Here is a 19,053-nt window from a genome sequence, read left to right on the forward strand (position 1 = left end):
TGAAATGTCCACCTTTTCATTTTCAGGGATTCTTAACAAAAGTAGCAGACTATTTATCTAATATTGTGCAGTATAGTGCATTCCAGTGCAATAGGCTGGCTGTAGTGCAGCGTCTCAAGTCTCAATGTCCCAGTGTGACCCCACCTCACCTTGTCTGTGCCCTTCCTGTGCTGCGCACACATTTGCTGCAGCACACTCAGGCCCTATCGCAGCCCATGCTCCAGGGACACGCTGTGTAGCCGTGGAATCCATGATGCTATTTATGAAGCATGTTTCCAACTTCCAGGCAGCATTTCCTAGATGTTCAAACTGCACTCACGACAAAGTTGCAAACAACAACCCCATATTCAGTTGGATGTACTTGGGGAAGTATATAAGCTACACTGTATGTAGCTTATATACATACATAGAAATTGTTGCTCTGCTTTATTAATGTATGCTAAGATGGCAGTAGCGCAACCAAGTTCAGTTTTTCCTTGCTGTATTTAGGTGATAGCTGGATCTGCTCACATGCTCAGATGTTTAAAACCCTTAAGTTGTTATCAGTTCACTAATGTATGGGTAATCCACATTTATCTAAGACAAAGTGATTTATTGCGGCAGACACTCTTGTGAACTAGAACCCGCTACACCGGGTTCAAGATGTGCTAGCTGTATACACCTGGGACCAGGTGGTGAAAGATAAAACTGTGAAGCCAAAAAGGTCATGAAATGCAAGAGGAACCTCCTGTAACATTTCTGTGCAAAACTGGAATGCCCAGCCTCGAATTTGGTTTTTAGCCACCCACCAGGGGTTGGGGAACAGGTGACCTTGGGTGTTTTTGTTCCTCCTTTTCTTATGCATGTCACTGTGGTGGTTTCTAATCTCCTGGGTCAACCATGAGTAAATTGCTAAGCCGCTCCTTCCATCCATTGTTGTGCGGCTAACACCCTCCTTGGAGGAAGGGAGCACAAAGGTTATAAAGGAATAAATAATAAAAACGTGTGCTTTACATAGTTCTGGGAGCAGCGCCCCCCACACCCCAACCTTTAGGAAAGCCACTTCGGTTGCCCATCTGTAAAATGGGCATAATAAGGTTTGCTTGACCCAGCGAGAGTGAACGGGCTCCTCACCAAGAAAGCACTTGGCGTTCGTTAGAGGAGGGCTACAAAATGGTTAGCAACAGCCCCGCGTGTATCTGCCGCACGTCATGGGAGCGGATGGGCTCTTTCAGCAAGAAATTCCTCGGCTCCGGACCCCCCCGCCCACCTCTCCCCTCCCCCGGGTGGAACCCCTCCCACCCCCGCTTTGCATAGCACTCCTCCGCCACCTCTGCGAGGCGCTGCCAGCCCCCTCGCGCCCATTACGCTCCCGCGCACACCCACCCCGGCGCTCACTCGCTCCCAGCCCCCGGGAGCGCCTATCTGCTTCGGTCAATGGCTGTGGGTGTCTCCGGCGCTGGCGAGTGCCTGCCCGCCTTGCCCCGATGCTCGATAAGCTGCCTCGCCTTACTGGGCATGCCCGCTTCGTTTCTATATAAAACCCGCCGGAGTTAATCCCTGGACATTCCCCGGCTCCTTCCACCCCGCCCCTCGCCATCGGATTGCGCTGGATCGCGCCGCTCGCCCAGCCTCAGCATCGCCCGCAGATCTGCACGAGAGCTGCGCTGCAACAAGGTAACGGGGGCGGGGGGCGGCGGGGGTGGACGTTGGGTTTCTCCCCCAGCCCCGGGTGGGTCTCGGGCGCCTTTCCCGCCCGGAGTGAGGCCTGGATCGGGGGGTTGGGGGAGGGGGCGGCGCTGGCGCCCGGGGGTCGCGCGAGCGCAGCCTGTTGCTGGAGAGGACGGGGAAGAAAGGGGGTCGGCCGGGACCACGTGTGTATGTGTGTGTGTGCGTGCGTGTGTGTGCACGCGCGGCTCGCTTGAAGAATTGCGGTGCGCCTGGTGAGCAGGACGGACGGAGCGGGAGTCATGCCATTCCCCTTCTCATGTAAGTCTCCCCTCGGTTACAATGGGCCACCTGGAATTGGTGCAACCTGTTTTTATTGTGCCTGCTGCTGCGAGAAGCGCGCGGATCGCCTTGCAGGTCGTGGAGGGAGACGGGAGGCGGGTTGCGGGAAGCACAAAGCTGAGGGACGTGCAGTAAGGCTGCTGCTCTTCTGCCTGGCGGTGGGGGGCAGGGAAAGGGGCTTCTCGAGCGCCTGGCGGGGTCCCTGCTTGACCCGAAGTCCCGCCCACACGGGCCGTCTCTGCCAATCGCCCTGCTCCTGGGCGTCCCCCCCTCCTTTCCTTTTCTTTTTTAGAATTGGCTGGGGAATAAAAGCATCAAGTTCCTATGGACAAAAAAGGTTGGGCAAGGCTAGGATCCCCAGCTGATGCAACTGGGCACTGGCTTCAAGGGAGCCTGCGGGCATCTTGATGCTTACACTGGTGTACGAATATCGGCACGCGAAATCGTCGCCTGATTTTTTTTCTCTTTTTGCTCGATTAAAACGGTCTGGAGTAACTCCCCCCCCCCCCACGGCCCCACGCCTGTTCTCACCTCCCCTTGCAGACTGGACGCACTATTTCTCCTGCACATAAGCAGGAGCTGAAATGGGGGGTGGGGGGTGGTATACATTCAAAGCCCTCCCTCTTCCTCCTTGGTGTGTGCTAACAAAAGGAAGGTGGTGCTGGGAAGTGCCAAGGGCTCATGCTGAGAACATAGATGGCAGGCAACTTTCTGCATTCCCCATGGGAGTCTTGGAAAGCTTCTTTTGGCATTAAGTGAGATACACACACAGAAAGATAATTTAACACACACACATATTATACACAGAGAGAGAAATTTGAAACAACCCTGGAATTCTTTCCCCTTACCAGTAATAGGAAGCCAGATGTGCAGACTTTGTGCCATGTACAAGGGCCCCACAGTCGTCCTCCACCATGTGGCTAAGTGGACTTAGGGTAGGGGACCAGAAGCCCTGCATATGAGCCATTTGATCCATGCCACAGCCCAAGCTCCATGAAAGATGTGCCCTTGCCGTAATTCTTCCTCAGTGAATTTGACAATGTACAGGTATTTCTGTTTACCGTTTTCCCCATGCCTGTGGCCTAATTTTCCCCAACCAGATCAAATAGTTATGAGACATCTTCACCCTTCCAGCTGGTGAGTTGAAGACCTGCCAAGCGGGCTCTTATCTGTGAGTCTCCAGGCTTGTGGCAGTGGGTGCTGGGGGCAGCGTGGCACAAGAAATTAAGGCAGCAGTGAGCTTGGAGAGAAGGCTGGGAAAGCGCAGTGGGGAGAGCTGCTGCTTTGCATGCCAAAGTCCCAGGTTAAATTCCTGGCTTCTCCAGGTAGATCAGGGAGAAACCCTGAAAGATGCAGAGTTGCTGTTGGTCAGTTCTGAGACAGTTCTAAGCTAGACAAACCCAAAGTCTGACTTGGTAAAAGGCAGCACCTTATGTCTCTAGATGCAGCCCCTCCATAAAAGTCCTAAAGAACAGGAGCGCTCCATGGGTGTCTCTCCTCAGTAAAGCTGTTGGGTCTGCAGGTAATGATTGATTAATTATATTACCTTGCAGTTGCCAACTGTGGGGAAGCCATTCCACTGTTTATATGTAAACCATTGGCTGTAAAGTATCCCGTGTGGAATAAACTTAACACAATAGGGATCTCTGTCTTTCTTCTTTGGTGATCACTCCTAGCTGAGTAAGATTGTCTTCCATGAACTTGGTCTCTGATGGACTTGTTAACAGCATTCAGGAAGTGATGGAAGTTTGTTTATTTAGGGGCTTTATATCCTTCTCTTCACCACATGGTCTCAGGGCAAGTTGCTGATCGCTACACAGAGCCTGGCGTGCTCTGGTCCATGGGTCACGAAGAGTCGGACATGACTAAACAACTAAAAAACGAGTAAAAAAAAATTTTTTAAAAAAAAATCACACTATACAAGTTCCTTTATTAGATGAACACAATGCCACTACTGTGATTTGAGGGCTTCAACATCTTTGAACCCTGAAATTGGGGTCCCCTCCAGACCTTTTGTATGGTTTTGTAAGGCAAACTCTGTGTTTTGTAGGGCCCCCCAAACTGAGAAATTGATACATCAATCCGGAGTTTGTGGTTAACACCCAGAAATCCAACACTGTCCACTTCACACTCAAATTTCAGGGTTCGTAGTTAAATGAATTTTGCTTTGAGGGTCCCCAGCATTGGTGCCCATTGTATCTCAAGTTCTTTCACCATGGAGACCCTTCTGATATTATCTTGGGGGGCAAATGAAATGGTGCCTTGTGGTTACCACACCCAAAGGAATATGTAATCTCAGGTGAGAAAATATATTAAACTTTGGGTGGTGGCACTTTTGCATCCTGGAAAGGTAATATTGGGATGACACTCCCCAAAAGGGTTTTAGTCAGTTGACCCCCGTCAAATATTTTCAAGGAATGGTAAAGTATATTTAAAGCACTAACTTCATTAGAACAACTAATGAACAACTAATTTCCTGTTACTGTGAAACAATGAAAATAACATAAAAAACCAGTTACAACGTATTGCTATAAATTTTAAGAATGGTAGCAAAGGGTCCTATAATTGTGAATAATTCGCATTCCCTTTGCTGGTACATCAGTCAGCCTGCAGCTATACCTTAAACAAAATTAGAACAGAAATAAAGTAGAAGTAACTATAAAAGAAAAATGCTGTCAAAAGTCAGTTTTTAAAGGAAGCTGTGCTAATTAGGCAGCAGACCAGTTCTTCAAGCATCAACTCTGATTCTTAAGGCAAGCAAGATGGAGTCATGGACCGTCTTAGGTAGCAACTGTTGCTAATATTTGGAGATGCCTGCAGTTCTAGCTGGTGGCCAACGGGAGGAGCTTGGCTTTGCTGCAAGGCTTGTCCAACATGGTACTGTACTGCTTCCAGGGGTTTTATTTGGGGGAGGGGGGTTAGGCATGGTCCTTTCAGTGGGCCCCCCTCAATGCACCTGCCCCCTCCTCTCTATTATTGCTGGCACCCATTAGTTTGCATCTCCCTCTGGGTCCTAGTGCACACCATCACATGGAGGGGGGAGACAAAGCATGTTCCTGCTCTTTTTTCTCACTGCTTGCCTGGAGAGGGCAAGTGAACAGGCAGCAGCACAGCAGAGGAGCTGGGCTGTAAAGCTCCAGGGATTGGCAAGGGGCTCCCACACCTGACCGTGGCCCTGAGTTTGGCCCCAGGAACTTCTGCATGATCAAAGGCAACCTACCCTTCACTCTTGCTCTTGCTAAGAAACGACACCCTAATGAAATTTAAAAAAAGAATAAGGTGCCCTCTACATAGTGGCATTCTTGACTTCATGAAATAGTTGATGGCAATCAGATAATAGACACTCAATCCAACGCCATTCCAAGTCCTAGATGCAGGCTTGAAGAGCGAATGATTTTGCAAGTGGAGCTGAAATAAAGAATGGTCTTTCAAATAATTGAAATCCAAAGTTATTTTTCCTCGGACAAGTACTCGGACTTTTACTGAATCTACATTACTCATCACATGATAGCTGCAGCCAACACTCAACACTTTACACAAAGTTGTTGAATGATCGCAGATCATTCCCTGCTTTCACTTTAGATAGGAGCCAAACAATTGAGAAAGCTGCTGGTAAGCCAGTGGTTGGGAGCAGCGACTTACCCCTTGTCTGTGGCAAGTAAGAGGCACCTCCAGGTAGTGTAGCTTTTTGGAAGTCATAAAAAAATGGTCTCCTTTTTCATTCAGACAATTTCCAGAGGGGAAGTTGGGTTAGTCTGTTGGAGCCAAATCAACAAAGAACACTGTGGTGCCTTAAAGACTAATCAGTCTATTGTGGCATATGCTTTCATGAACTAGAGATGAGCAGATGCATAGTAGTTAAGAGTGTCAGTTTAGGATTGGGGAGAGACCCAGGTTCAAATCCCCCTCAGTGGACAGCTTTGGGGCAGTCACAGTTTCTTAGGCTAAAATATGTGGGGGGGGGGACCAAGTACTCCATCTTGAGCTTAAAGAAGGAAAGATGGAATAGAAATGTCATAAATAAAACTCCTAAACATGGCACGGGGCGGGGGGAGACGCAAATATATACGCACTATACCTTTAAAGCACTTTTGAAGCACATTCAAAGGATTCTGGGAACTGTAGTTTGTTACGGGTTGCTGGGAATTGTACCTCTGTGAGGAGGGAACTGCATTACCCAGAATTCTTTGAGGGAAGTAAGGTATTCTAAATGTGCTTACAGATACAGTGTGTACACAACCCTAGTGGTAAGGAGTGGGAAAGCAGGTGACAGAGAGAGAGAGAGAGAGAAAAAGGAGTGACCCTACCCACTTTGACTCTCACTCTGCCTACTGCCATTATGTGACCCTTGTCAGATCACACTGAGGGAGTGCAGCCCTGGAAAGGAGACAGAAAGGGTTGCCCACCCCTGATGGAACAGGCTCAAGCTGCATAAGCATAGGAAGCTGCTTTCTGGAGTCAGGTGTTAACCTCAGTTTGTTTATCCAGTTTTTACTTGGGATTCATTTGATTTGAAGTAAACCTTTGTTTCCAGCCGCACTGCAGATGTGACATACATGCCACCAACCACCAAGTTGCATCAGCACATTACTCAACACCAGTTTCCCAAACAACAATTTATGAATTAGGTTTTCATAACAATGAAACGGCAAGCTAAAACTTCTGATATGAATGTTTTCCATTTTAAGGAGAGATGCAAACACATCCCCAGATGGTTTGGGGAAACCATTCAGTCTCCTGGTGGTCATTTAAACTTTACTTAGCTTGATAAAGTAGGCTTAGGGCAGTTCGGGACTAAAAGCACACTTTGCCTTTAGTAAAGTGAGTCAATATGTGTGCTTTGTCACCCAAACTCAGAGATGCCAACGGACAAGGAAAGCTGGCCTCATCTGCTCTTTGCAGCAGGTTGAGCAACAGGGGGAAAAGGGGGAAATAATTTTTTAAGACCTGGACATCTCATCATGATCACCTGCTAATGTCAAAAGCTTTGTGGGGCCAGTAAAAAAACTGTCAGCCTTGCTGCCAAGATCATTTGCAACCCATCCAGTTTAATATGCCTGGCAGGAAAATAGTAGATGACAGCTGATGATTTATCACACTCTGTCTCATACAGGGAGAGTACATAAATCCTAAATACCATTTCTGCATAAATCCTAAATACCATTTCCTGCCGTGAGCAGGTGCTTGCTCACCTAGGCTGTTGTACAGTGGTACCTCAAGTTAAGTACTTAATTCGTTCCGGAGGTCCGTACTTAACCTGAAACTGTTCTTAACCTGAAGCACCACTTTAGTTAATGGGGCCTCCTGCTGCCGCCGCGCCGCCAGAGCACGATTTCTGTTCTCATCCTGAAGCAAAGTTCAGGGAGTCTGGGTTAGCGGAGTCTGTAACCTGAAGCGTATGTAACCTGAGGTACCACTGTATTGGGAATGGCTACTCACTGTGGTGTAGGGCAGCACACTACTTGCTACATCAACCCAGTAAGGTAGTCCCCTAGTAACAGGTGACATTCCTTCCTCCCTCCCCTCCCCTCCCTCTCTGCTTGTCACCTAGGGCAAGGGAATTCTCACTGCCTCAAGGTGGTCTATTCAGGAGTAAAGGAACAACCAGCTGAATTCCAGCTCTCCTGCTTGGCCACCTCAGCCCATCTCCTCTTCAGATATTCCAGGTACTTTAAGAACTAATAGCCTAACCGAGAAGGTTTAACCAATGCAGGGGGGGAGGCAGGGGACAGCCAGCTCTTGAGTGTGTCCAGAAATTCACAAATCCAAAACAGCGAGTGTCCAGAATCAAAATGAAAATTAAACAGCATACCAGGATGTTGGTCTAACCCTACACCAGGCAAAGCTAACAGAACAATGGTCTGGCGTTGGTGGCAAGAGGGGCAACAGACCACATGGACCATGCATTTATGGTCTTTTATGCCAAGGTGGCTTTGAGTGACAGGTTGCTAAGCCCAGCCAATCATAGGATGGCCATGCACTTCAGGAAGGAGTGCTTCACACTTCTGGGAAAGTTGAGAGGTGGGCTGTTAACTGCTGCCGGATTTGCCCACTTCTGCTGTGAGGTGACACTGATGTGTCTTGGAAGAGGAGACGTAACTTTTCCACCTGGATGTAATAAAGAACTGGGCAATCCCAAAGTGACAGGATGGGGTGGGCAGAGCCACACTCCACCGTTCAACCATTTCTGTTTGAAGGGAAGCATGTGATGGCACAGCCCTAAAATAACCTGCACCACCCATTTTAACACAGGGATGTTTGTGCTACTGCAAGAACTTCCAGTGGGAAATAAATTGGAGTTAACACCAAACGTCTGCCAGGTAATGTGTAAACTGCAAATCACCTCTCTTAGTAAGTTCTGCAGCAGCAAAGCAGCTGCGCAGTCCTGGCAGAAATGCAGGTGGCATTTTCCCCAAAGAAAGGGATCTGTCCCTTAAAACAAATGAAGCCTGACTGCATGCTCCCTTGCCTCACCTAAAAAAGGTAAAGGGACGCCTGACCATTAGGTCCAGTCGTGGCCGACTCTGGGGTTGCAGCGCTCATCTCACTTGATTGGCCGAGGGAGCCGGCGTACAGCTTCCGGGTCATGTGGCCAGCATGACTAAGCCACTTCTGGCGAACCAGAGCAGCAGACAGAAACGCCGTTTACCTTCCCGCTGGAGCGGTACCTATTTATCTACTTGCACTTTGATGTGCTTTCGAACTGCTAGGTTGGCAGGAGCAGGGACCGAGCAACGGGGAGCTCACCCCGTTGCGGGGATTCGAACTGCCGACCTTCTGATTGGCAAGTCCTAGGCTCTGTAGTTTAACCCACAGCGCCACCTGCATCCCTTGCCTCATCTAGTGAACTGTTAAGTAACCTTTGACCTTTCAGTGATTATTTAGCAGCCAATTCAAACTGATATTCTTTGTAGTAGATAACAGGTTCTCTTGACAAAAATCATACAGGCAGAATTACTTCTTCCTTTGTAGATTAAGTTCAATGTGTGTGTGTGTACATGGATTACAACTGTGCTTTTGCCACCAAGTACCCATTTCACATAGTTCAATTTAGATTAAAATCTTACTAATGGGCCCCAATTTTTTTTTAAAAAACTTATTAATGGATTTACTGATGAATTAATTACTTGAGTTATTGAAGACTCAAGTAATCCTTTCTACCCTAGCTAGACTTCGAAGCAAGATTTTGCCAAATTTAGAGCACTAAGTAGGTAGAACTTCAATCCTTAATTGATTAATTGGTGAGATTAATCAACTAAAGCTTTAATCACAGATTAAAAATTGATCCCTGATTCATCAGTGGGACTCACAGCAAGTGAAGACTCAGGGATTTAGGATTTAAAAGACTTGCTGCTGTAGAGACTGTATTGGGGTGCTCCTGCTTTTCTCGTTGCTGGTGATTGTTGCCATTACTAAGCTCCGCAGACCAAACGTCATAGCAGTACAGTAGTACCTCTGGTTACATACACTTCAGGTTACATACGCTTCAGGTTACAGACTCCACTAACCCAGAAATAGTACCTCGGGTTAAGAACTTTGCTTCAGGATGAGAACAGAAATCGTGCTCCAGCGGTGCAGCGGCAGCAGGAGGCCCCATTAGCTAAAGTGGTGCTTCAGGTTAAGAACAGTTTCAGGTTAAGAATGGACCTCCAGAACGAATTAAGTACTTAACCCGAGGTACCACTGTACTAAGCTCCGCAGACCAAATGTCATAGCAGTACAGTCTAGATTGTGTATAGGTTTTGAACATGTCCATTTTAAAGCTATAATTATACTGTCACTTGGGAGAATTCCATATCCACAGATTTGATGGTGAGCACATGAAAGGAATCGTCTACTGTCAGATCAGTGGTAATTTTGTTCATTAAATTCCAGGGTACCAGCCCTGCTGTATAACAGTGCATAGCGTCATGTTGCCAATCTGGGGAAGGGTGTGGCAGCAGTATGGCACACCAGGCATCCCTAACCTGGGATGCTCCAGATGTTCTGGACTACAATTCCCATCATCCCCAACCAGCACAATTTCACTGATGCTGTTGGAATTCAAGTATCCTGTGAGCAGGACTGCAGCCAATACCTTTATGGTTGTGTGAGATTCATCCTTGCAGAGATACGATTGCCTCTGGCTTATAAGAAACCTTGGAGCTAGAGTTGATGTTTTTATTGGTGGAAATAACCCTATATGTTTGTTAATATTCTTCCAGATTCTGACTGTTTCCCAGGTACTTCTTTAACCTATCTGGATGTATGGGAGTAGCATCCAAGAATAGACAGGGTGAAGAGGGAAAGTGATGCCTTACAGACTAGGGGAAAGTGTAGTGGGCTGAGAGCCAGGAGGTACTTTCCCACCTGCATGCTGTTTCAGCTCACACCTTCAGTGGCTCTCATGTTACCTGCAAAGGGAATGGGGATAAGTAGTCTCCATGTGCCTAATAAGAATTCATATACAGAATGTGGCAAAGAATGGGAAAGTCTAGCTGTTAAAACCCCTTGATCACAGCAAGCCCATCTGTTAGGGAATGGTTAGGGAATGGCATTAATGGATGGTTGTTTCAGTGGTTATTTAAATCAAGGGTTCTCAGTCTCTTGGGACCTGAAGACATATTAGTAACTGCTGTGGGTGCCGCAGGTGATGCTCAGACCCCACCTCCCTCCAAACAGGTAAAACTGCCTCCCCAAAATACAAATAAAATGGGAGGGTTAAGGGCACCACATTGGAGATAAACTAATGAAAAGTAGATAAGCTGTACAAACTTTGTTGTTGTTGTTGTTAAATGACATGCTTTTATTTTATATTTGAATCATTGCTTTGGAATAGGGAATTCAAATGGCTTCAGGAGACTTTAGCGTTTAGAAAAAAATTTGGAACTAATATCCAAGAAAGTGGTTTCATCAGATCATTTCAAGATGAAGCTCAAATTGTATATAGTAGCTGGGTTTTGTTTGAATGGTGATGTTGCCTCAAATGGGTGTGTCAGAGGAGCTTATCTAGAACCTCTGAGAGCCAGGAAACAAATGCAGGAATCCTGCCTTAAATATGTTTGTCTTGTTGCTTGGCCCATAACAGTATTGGTTGCTATCCTTCCTATGAATCAGGAGGAGAAAGTTACTCTGCACCAGAATGACTTAGCCAGTGCCTTTCCCCTCATGGACCATTTGAAGATTGCTATGACACTTATATATTGCTTAGTCACACACATTTCTAAGGGTGCCATAGAATTCAAATTGTAATACAATAAAATGCAACATAAGAAATAAAATAGGCAATAAAAATACAATTAAAAAACAAAATAACTACATAACGTGGACATGCCTTGAACCACCTGAATGAAGCTCATGGGCCAGACAGTTACTTCAGAGGATGCAAGAAACACTGTGGCTTAACTAAAAGCATATATATATATATATATATATATGATCTGTATCTGTATCTATATATCTCTATCTACCTATCTATCTATGTATTTTTGTGCTTATTGTTTTCTTATTGTTAGCCACGTTGATTTCTTTTTGAAGCTAAAGGGGGATATATGTTCCTTAAACAAACAACGTGTAGCTACACAATGCCTTTGTGAGACAGGTTAGGCTTCTGTGCAAAGGCAGTCCTGGAGAGGGAGAAGCTGCAGCTGCTCAAACACCCTTGTCTTCAAAAGTATTAAAGGCACAGGAACCTTGTAATATATTGAAGTTCTGGGTTGGTGCTACTGCCAGTTACCAGCAAGTGTATAAAGGTGACGACTGTGTTTGTTGCACAAAAAGGACTAGATGACCTTGGCACCATGATGCAGTCTTGCAGGAAAGCATCATGGAGGGTTAGAGGCCAAGACGAAGCTTGCCTTTCTGTAATAATGTATTGCTGCTGCTGCTGCTGATATACATTAGGGAAATGGAGAAACTTGCATCAAGTTAACTTTAATTTGCATACTTCATTTGCAGTGCATTAGTGCGCAAGTACAGTACTTTTCCGTCTATAAGACGCCCTCATGTATAAGACACACCCACCCACCCCGGTTTTGGGGGACTCAATTTTAAGAAAATGAGGGGAGATGGCCCAGAGTTGTTGAGCTTCTCCCCCCACACAACTGTGGACAGGAAACACGCCCTAGATTGATTCCTGCATGCAGCAGCATCAGGGGAAGTTGTGCTCCCGCTGGCTGTCGGGCACGCCGCTTCTCTCCCCCCCCCCATGCCACTATCTGTGTATTGGATGACCCCGTTTTTTTGACACGATTTTTGAGTCAAAAAACATCTAATACACGGAAAAATACGGTATGTAGAGATGGGTAGGCAATAAGGCACATTGAATTTTTCAAATTCCAAGAAATGAGGGGTGCTAAAAAGTTGTACCATGACATGGGAATTTAAAATATATTTTGGTTAAATTAATATAATTTATTTTTGTTTGCTAAGTAAAATGTGTGTTAAATTGCATATAAGTAGTTAAAAACAATTGCCAAGTACTTGCAGTAAACCTGCCATGTTTCCACCCCCCCACCCCCCGTTGTCCTTTCTGGCAGCCGGGCAGCCTTCTCTTGGGTCCTGGGGCAATTGTTATCTAGTGGGACAGGAAAGCCACTGACAGACCAGATAAAATGGAGGCCTTGCATGAACCTTCTGAGCTAGCAGTAGTAGACCGAGGAGGAAGGGTGGGTGAGCATGTTAGTTTAATCCTAACCTTATCCCATGCCCCCTTAATCTTCTTGAATAACTGGGAATTTCACAGCTCACTGATCCCCAGGGCACTGCTCAGAAAACAGCCTGGCCTGTATACACAGAGCAGGGCACTTGCCTGGCACCAAAACACACCCAAAAGCCCAGCACAGAGCCCCAGGCACATACCAGCTGCAAGTGTTTTCTAACTGTCCTCTCTGTGCCAACCTTCATTGTGGAATAGGGATGAGCACAGCACTGTTTGATTGCTGTCAGTGCTGGTCAGCTGCAATCCTCAACACACTTACTAGGGAGTAAACCCTGTTGAATGCAGTGGGAAGCATACATGGGCTTGCTATGCTTAAAACTTACAGCCTTTGTTCTTTGATATGTGCACACGCAAGACAAAAATGGGCATTGAAAAATCATGTAACAGATTGTCAGTTCTCAAGTAATTTAATGTTCTCTTTTCTGTATGGACTAAAGAAGCATGATTGATTTCAAGATGGCAAGTTAAAAGCCAGATATCCTCTTGCTCATGGGTGTAGTGAGGGCAGCAAATCGGGCAGCGTAGTTCCATTGTAGCGTCTCCTTGGCCCTTGCACCTTCACAGCCGAGCACAATAAAGTGTGCCATTTCACCATTCATAAACCCCCCTTGGAGATGGGACAGCCCTGGGTCACAAGCAGTACAAGAATATATTCACATATCTCTTTTTTCTTCTTTCCTTGCAGCATCGTCACCTGGAATGATGGTGAGTCTAGCCTTTCTTTGGCTTTCTTCTCCTCGCACTTTATATAGCTCCCATTTGGACCCTATGGTCCCTCTTTGGGGAAACTCAAAACAACAGTAATTCGAAAATGCAGCATATCTGAATTACTGTTCTGTAACTCCCTGAGGATGAACCAGTAGAGTACAAAACACACTGGTTCAGTAGGCCTTTTTCTTGTCTACTCTGCTGGGGGTGTTTTTGGTTTTGTTTCCAGGTACTTGTTCGTAAGACCCATTTTTGTTGAACTCCCTCTGTTCTGGCCAAAATAGCCTCCTTTTTTTGTCTCTCATTGAGACATGTTTATTTTTGTAGCGGTTAAACAACATGAAGAAAAAAAACCTGTTAGATGTAGTCTGGGCAACACCAGAACTTGGCTAGTACCATCTTGCCTTTCTATGTGAAAATTCTTCAGTTCTCCCATGGGTTCCCAGCCTCTTTAGTCCTCCATGACACTGAGGATAAGCTACTCAGCCAGCCAGTGCCACATTGCAGCAACAGACCCTTGAGCACTGTTGTTGTTAAAATGTCTATACCACCCTTCATCTGTGGATCATAGGGCAGTTCTCTCTCTCTCTCTCTCTCTCTCTCTCTCAATATAATGTAACATAATAGTAGATAGAAACAATAACCCCCCACAGTTTAAAAGATCATAGATCAGTGATGGCCAAACTTGGCCCTCCAGCTGTTTTGGGACTACAGCTCCCATCATCCCTAGCTAACAGGACCAGTGGTCAGGGATGATGGGAATTATAGTCCCAAAACAGCTGGAGGGCCAAGTTTGGCCATCACTGCCATATATAATTTAACTAGCCAAAGGCCTGGGAAAAGGCCAATGTTCTCCACTGGCTACTGGCAGGAATGATCTTCTCCCCGTTTCTCTGGTGGGATCTGTGCTGTGGCTAAGTTCCTTCTCCTTTTCCAGGCCTATTTCCCAACCCTTTGTCTTTCTCTTTCTGTAGCTGTCTCTGGACCAGATCCACACAGAGCCACCTCCAACTCCCAAGGAACTGGATTGGGCAGAACAGGGGTTTCTACCACCCCTGAGCCCCTTGCGCTGTGCCTGGCGCCGGGATGTGCCTCTGGACTGCAAGATCAGCCCTGAGGATGCACAGGCCCGGGCCTGGACAGCTTACTACTATGACCTGCTGCAGTGCACCTTGCAGCAGGAGGGGCTCCCAGAGACAATTGACCACACAAAGGAGCCTCGAACAGGTGAGTCCTTCTTTGGCTGGATGGCTGCTGTTTCTCTCCTTTAACCTGGAATGTGTCAGAGCATCTGCATTAATGGTAAATGTGATAGGTGGATCACATGGTGGCATCATCACCATTTCCACCTCAGTGCTTCATCTGAATCCATCTGTAGAATGACTCTAGGATATGGGCTGTGGCTAAAAGAGCAGAGTTAATTACCGTGATTCTATCTTCAAATCCCAGCATGTGGAGTTCATGGAGCTGGCACATTAGGATTCCCAGATCTAGTATGAGAATCAGGTCACCAACTCATTTCTTTTCTTTCCCAGGGTTTGGACCATCAGACATAACCATCTGTGTCTTGGGCTCTCCCACTTCATACTTGTCTGTGCTTCTGGAAGGTGGCAACCAGTGTCCTGGTGAGTTCCATCCTAATGCCATAGCCAAAAGCATTAGGTCGTCTCTTTGCCTTGGCTCTGCTGGGTGACTCATTCATCCTTACTCATGGCTGGTGAAGCACTGAGGAGTCCAGTGGTGTCCCACCTCACCTCACCCAGCAGGACCACTAGGTTAAAGCTCCCACAGGCAGTCAATGAATTTCCAAAGCTTTGCCTCCCACTAAAGCATCTTGCCAGTAAGAGGCAACTAGCTTTATTCCCTTCCTCCTCAATAGAGGAACTGAGCAGTGCTTTCCTCTAGAGGCAGACCAGGAAATCTGGAGAGGGAAGGAGAGAAGGGGCTGCCTTTTTGCTTCCTTGCCACACAGGTCCTTAAAATCCAATGGAGATGGTCTCCCAAGGTGACACCATTTAGCATTTTTGAAGGTCACTCTGGTGTCACACCCCATTTTTGTACATTCTTCTTAAGGGAAGGGGGCTAAATGTCATTATCTTTGGTAACCAGGAACCATTAAACTCCAAATTGGGGGAAAGCCATCTGTGAGGGGCTGCCTAAAGAGGTTGCTTGAATCCTCAAGTCTTGACTTGCTGCTGGCTGGGATACTTCCTACTATTTTGTTTCTGAAACAGAAGCTGTGCAGCTTGAATTGTATTGAACCAGAGCTGCTTACCGTTTTGAGTTACCATACAGAATTCCACCCCAGCTGGTGTCTGCAACTGAATTTATCCACTTCCTTTGGGGTTGATTCTTTTCTTTTAGCTTAAATTTCATCTTCAGGAACTTTTATCTCACTGGATTGCTTCACTTACCTGTATGCCAGCTGAAGGCACCTGGAATTAACTTTTGACACAGCAAGCAGTTGTATATACCTGCTAGGGCTGGGCAATAACTGGTTTTCAATATTGCGATATATCACCAGCTAAACATTGTGATATATCAATATATCATGATATCTGAAATAAGGAAATACACAGAGGCGAACAGGACAATGTCCTGGCAACTGCTACTACTTAAGGGTCTAAAACTGATAAATGATGATACTATCAATCACCTCATGGTCACTTTCAGCAGCAGGCAAGCCAAAATGCATCCAAATGACACTTTTGGTTTTGGGCTTGGCTACCAAATGGTGGTATTCAGGACAATCCAAACTACTGCGATGAGTCATATTGAATACAAATAATCTGCTAGGTGGCAGCAGCAGCAGCAGCAGCCTGGCAGTGGCAGAATCAACAATGGGGCGTGGGGGGGGGAGCAGCGGCAGCCTCGCAGCAGGGGCACAATAATCAGCAGCCTGTGAAGCCTCGTTATGGCTGTGGGCAGGGGGTGGCAGAAGTGGCAGCAGCCTGCAAGGCCTTGTTATGGCGGTTGCAGTAGCGGCGGCAGGAGTGGCAGAAGCAGAGGTGGCCTGCAAGGCCTTGCTGAGGCGGGCTGCCACACCTTCTGCCAACACCTCCCACTACCTCCAGGAGGACTTGCAGGCCACTGTCACTTCTTGCCACCATGGTGAGACCTTGCAAGCCCCACTGCCTGTGTCGCTACGAGGCCTTGCAGGCTGCCACTGCTATTGCCGCCATCTCCCACTGCTGCTGTAAGGCCTCGCAGGATGCCACTACTGCTGTCACCTCCTGTCACTGCCCTGAGTCCCTGAAGGCCACCTCTGCTTCTGATGCCAAATCCTGTCACCACTGCGAGGCCTTGCAGGCCAGTGCCATTACTGCCACTACTTTCCATCACCACCATGAGACCTCACAGGCCGCCACCTCCTGCTGTCACCTCAAGGCCTTACAGGCTGCTGTCACTAATGCCACCACCTCCCAATAACTGCTGTGAGTCCTTGCAGGTGGCCACCACTCCTGCCACTGCCTCCCATCTCTTCCTCGAGTCCTCACAGTCTGCCGCCCCTAGTGCCGTCACTATCACCACCGCAAGGCCTTGCAGTCCACTGCTGTTTCTGCTGCTGCTGCAAGGCCTTGCAGGCTGCCACCACTACTGCCGCCGTTGTTTTTTTTGCTGTTGTGAGGCTGTCCTGTTTGCCTCTGTATAGTTCAATCCTTATTTCAGACATTGTGGTAGATTGCAATATTTAGCTGGTGATAACACTGCAACATTTAGCAGGTGATATTATGAGATTTAGCTGGTGATATTGTGAGCTTTAGCTGCTGCAAACATTTAGCTGGTGAGTTATCGCGACGAAAACCAGGTATCGCCTAGCCCTTAAACACATTGTGATTCGCGATATATTGCCAGCTCAAATACTATGAAGCAATTATCACAATGTGAACTTCAAACCAGTTTTGGACAATGCTTAATTCTTAATTAAACATTTGCTTAATTCTTCATGTTTTGTCAATTTATTATGGAAAAGTTGCATGTGTTTAACACAATTATTTCCTCAAAACCGTACACTGGTTCAAACTGACCGGCTACATTATGAAGGTACTTTAGGTCCCAATGATTGTGACAGACGAGCCATAATCATATGCAAATAGTGAACTGGGGTGTTGACTATGTAGCTGAAATAGGACTACTGAGAGATAAGAAGGGAGTGTCAGCATGCTCAGAGCAAGCCCAAGGTTTGCTGAAATAGAAAGAGAAACAGTGAGGACTCTGTATGCTCAGTAGCCCTTCTGAGTGTCTGGGTGTGGATAGGGTGGAAAACCAGAATGAGGAATCATGGAATGGAGTAGCTTGAAAGAAGGCCTGGCTGGTTGGCTGCCTGGAACACTGAAAAGCAGCACTTCACACAGCAGCATTTTGTCGCAGGTCACAGTTGTATGTATTTTATTTCTTTGATTGCAGTAGTCTGGTTAAAAGGGACAGAAGTGGGTTTTTTTTATAATAATAAAAAAAACATAACAGGAATTAAACTTTGCTCCCTCCCGTCAATAAGCTCTGTCCCTTCAAGCACATTTCTCTCCCCTTTGGCTCACTTGCAGCATATGAGCTGGGCTAGAAGGAAATAGTCTCAAACAATGGAGTAAAGCAAGTTAAGACAAGGAAGGGAAATGTTTTTGCTTTAAAAATAGACTTTCTTAATAGTTCAGGGAGACATCCGAATAAAATACCAGTGGATCTCTTGTCGCATCTAGTTTGGCTCAGACTGTGGACTCAAGCCATATAGATCAACAGTATATTATTTGTCCCCAACCTTATGCTGCCAACTGTCATCTGTAATAAAGGGTTACAGTTTTAATATGTCACAACCTTTTGTTCAATACTGCCTATTTCACCAGAAGCATGCTGAGGTCTGGAAAGTGTGTGTTTGCTTACACACACGCACACACAACCCACACACCGATGAAAAGGAGTCTTAAAAAGCAAGGCAAAGAAAATGGAAAAGACGCAATACATTATCAGGAAGACAGGTAGTAGTTTTTTTCAGAGGGATGAAGGTAGTTGCCTGAGATCTCCACTTAAGAGTATGTACACTTATCACAATTCTGCCACTGGTAAGCAAGTTTTATACCAGTTTTGAAAACCTTTATAGCAAAATTTTCTTGTTTCAACCACAGAGTTTATACAGGTGTAAATAACATTCTGTAGCCAAGGGATCAGTGCCCCTTTCCCAAGCTTCAATTTTATTTGGAACTATGGCATGTGGGGAAATGGTTAAATATTCTTTCCTCCTCCCCTGGCTGCATCTCCAGTCACGATTGCCTTCCCCCTCCTCAATTGCAGTTTAGGGTGGAAAATAAAATAAATGGGTATAAAGGCAGCACCATTTGGAAAAGGGAGGGTTGATTAAACTGATAAGAGTGGGTTCCTAGAGAGGGGAGATGGACCATAGAGAAGGAAATGGTTAGAGCACAATCTATGGAGGCCATTACCAAACTGTAGGCTGGAAGAGCTGGATTATGGGTTACCTATGCCTGAGGAAACGGTGCAGCTGTTCCATTGTGAGAAAAAGTAATGGAAGCTGACTTTTTGATCAGTGGCATGCAAAAGCCTTGTTAAAAACAAGTCAACTCTATGCTCAGCATAGAGGCAGTTCCAGAAGATGGGGAATTTGCTATCACAATTCCTATACAAACAAAACAGGCAACTTGATA

General features: G+C 46.4%; 1 protein-coding gene across 1 annotated transcript in view; it reads left to right on the plus strand.

Moving 5' to 3' along the window:
- Positions 1-1,330: 1,330 nt before the first annotated feature.
- CARNS1 (carnosine synthase 1) overlaps positions 1,331-19,053 on the plus strand; it is a 33,088-nt gene continuing 15,365 nt past the window's right edge. Inside the window, exons 1-4 of the mRNA XM_081838255.1 lie at positions 1,331-1,656; positions 13,374-13,393; positions 14,371-14,623; positions 14,932-15,021. Of these exons, the coding sequence (XP_081694381.1) occupies positions 13,388-13,393; positions 14,371-14,623; positions 14,932-15,021 (349 nt within the window). The 5' untranslated portion in view covers positions 1,331-1,656; positions 13,374-13,387. The remainder of the gene's footprint in view (positions 1,657-13,373; positions 13,394-14,370; positions 14,624-14,931; positions 15,022-19,053) is intronic.

This window comes from Podarcis erhardii, assembly GCF_964252035.2.
Source record: "Podarcis erhardii genome assembly, chromosome: 1".
Classification (NCBI taxonomy): Eukaryota; Metazoa; Chordata; class Lepidosauria; order Squamata; family Lacertidae; genus Podarcis; species Podarcis erhardii.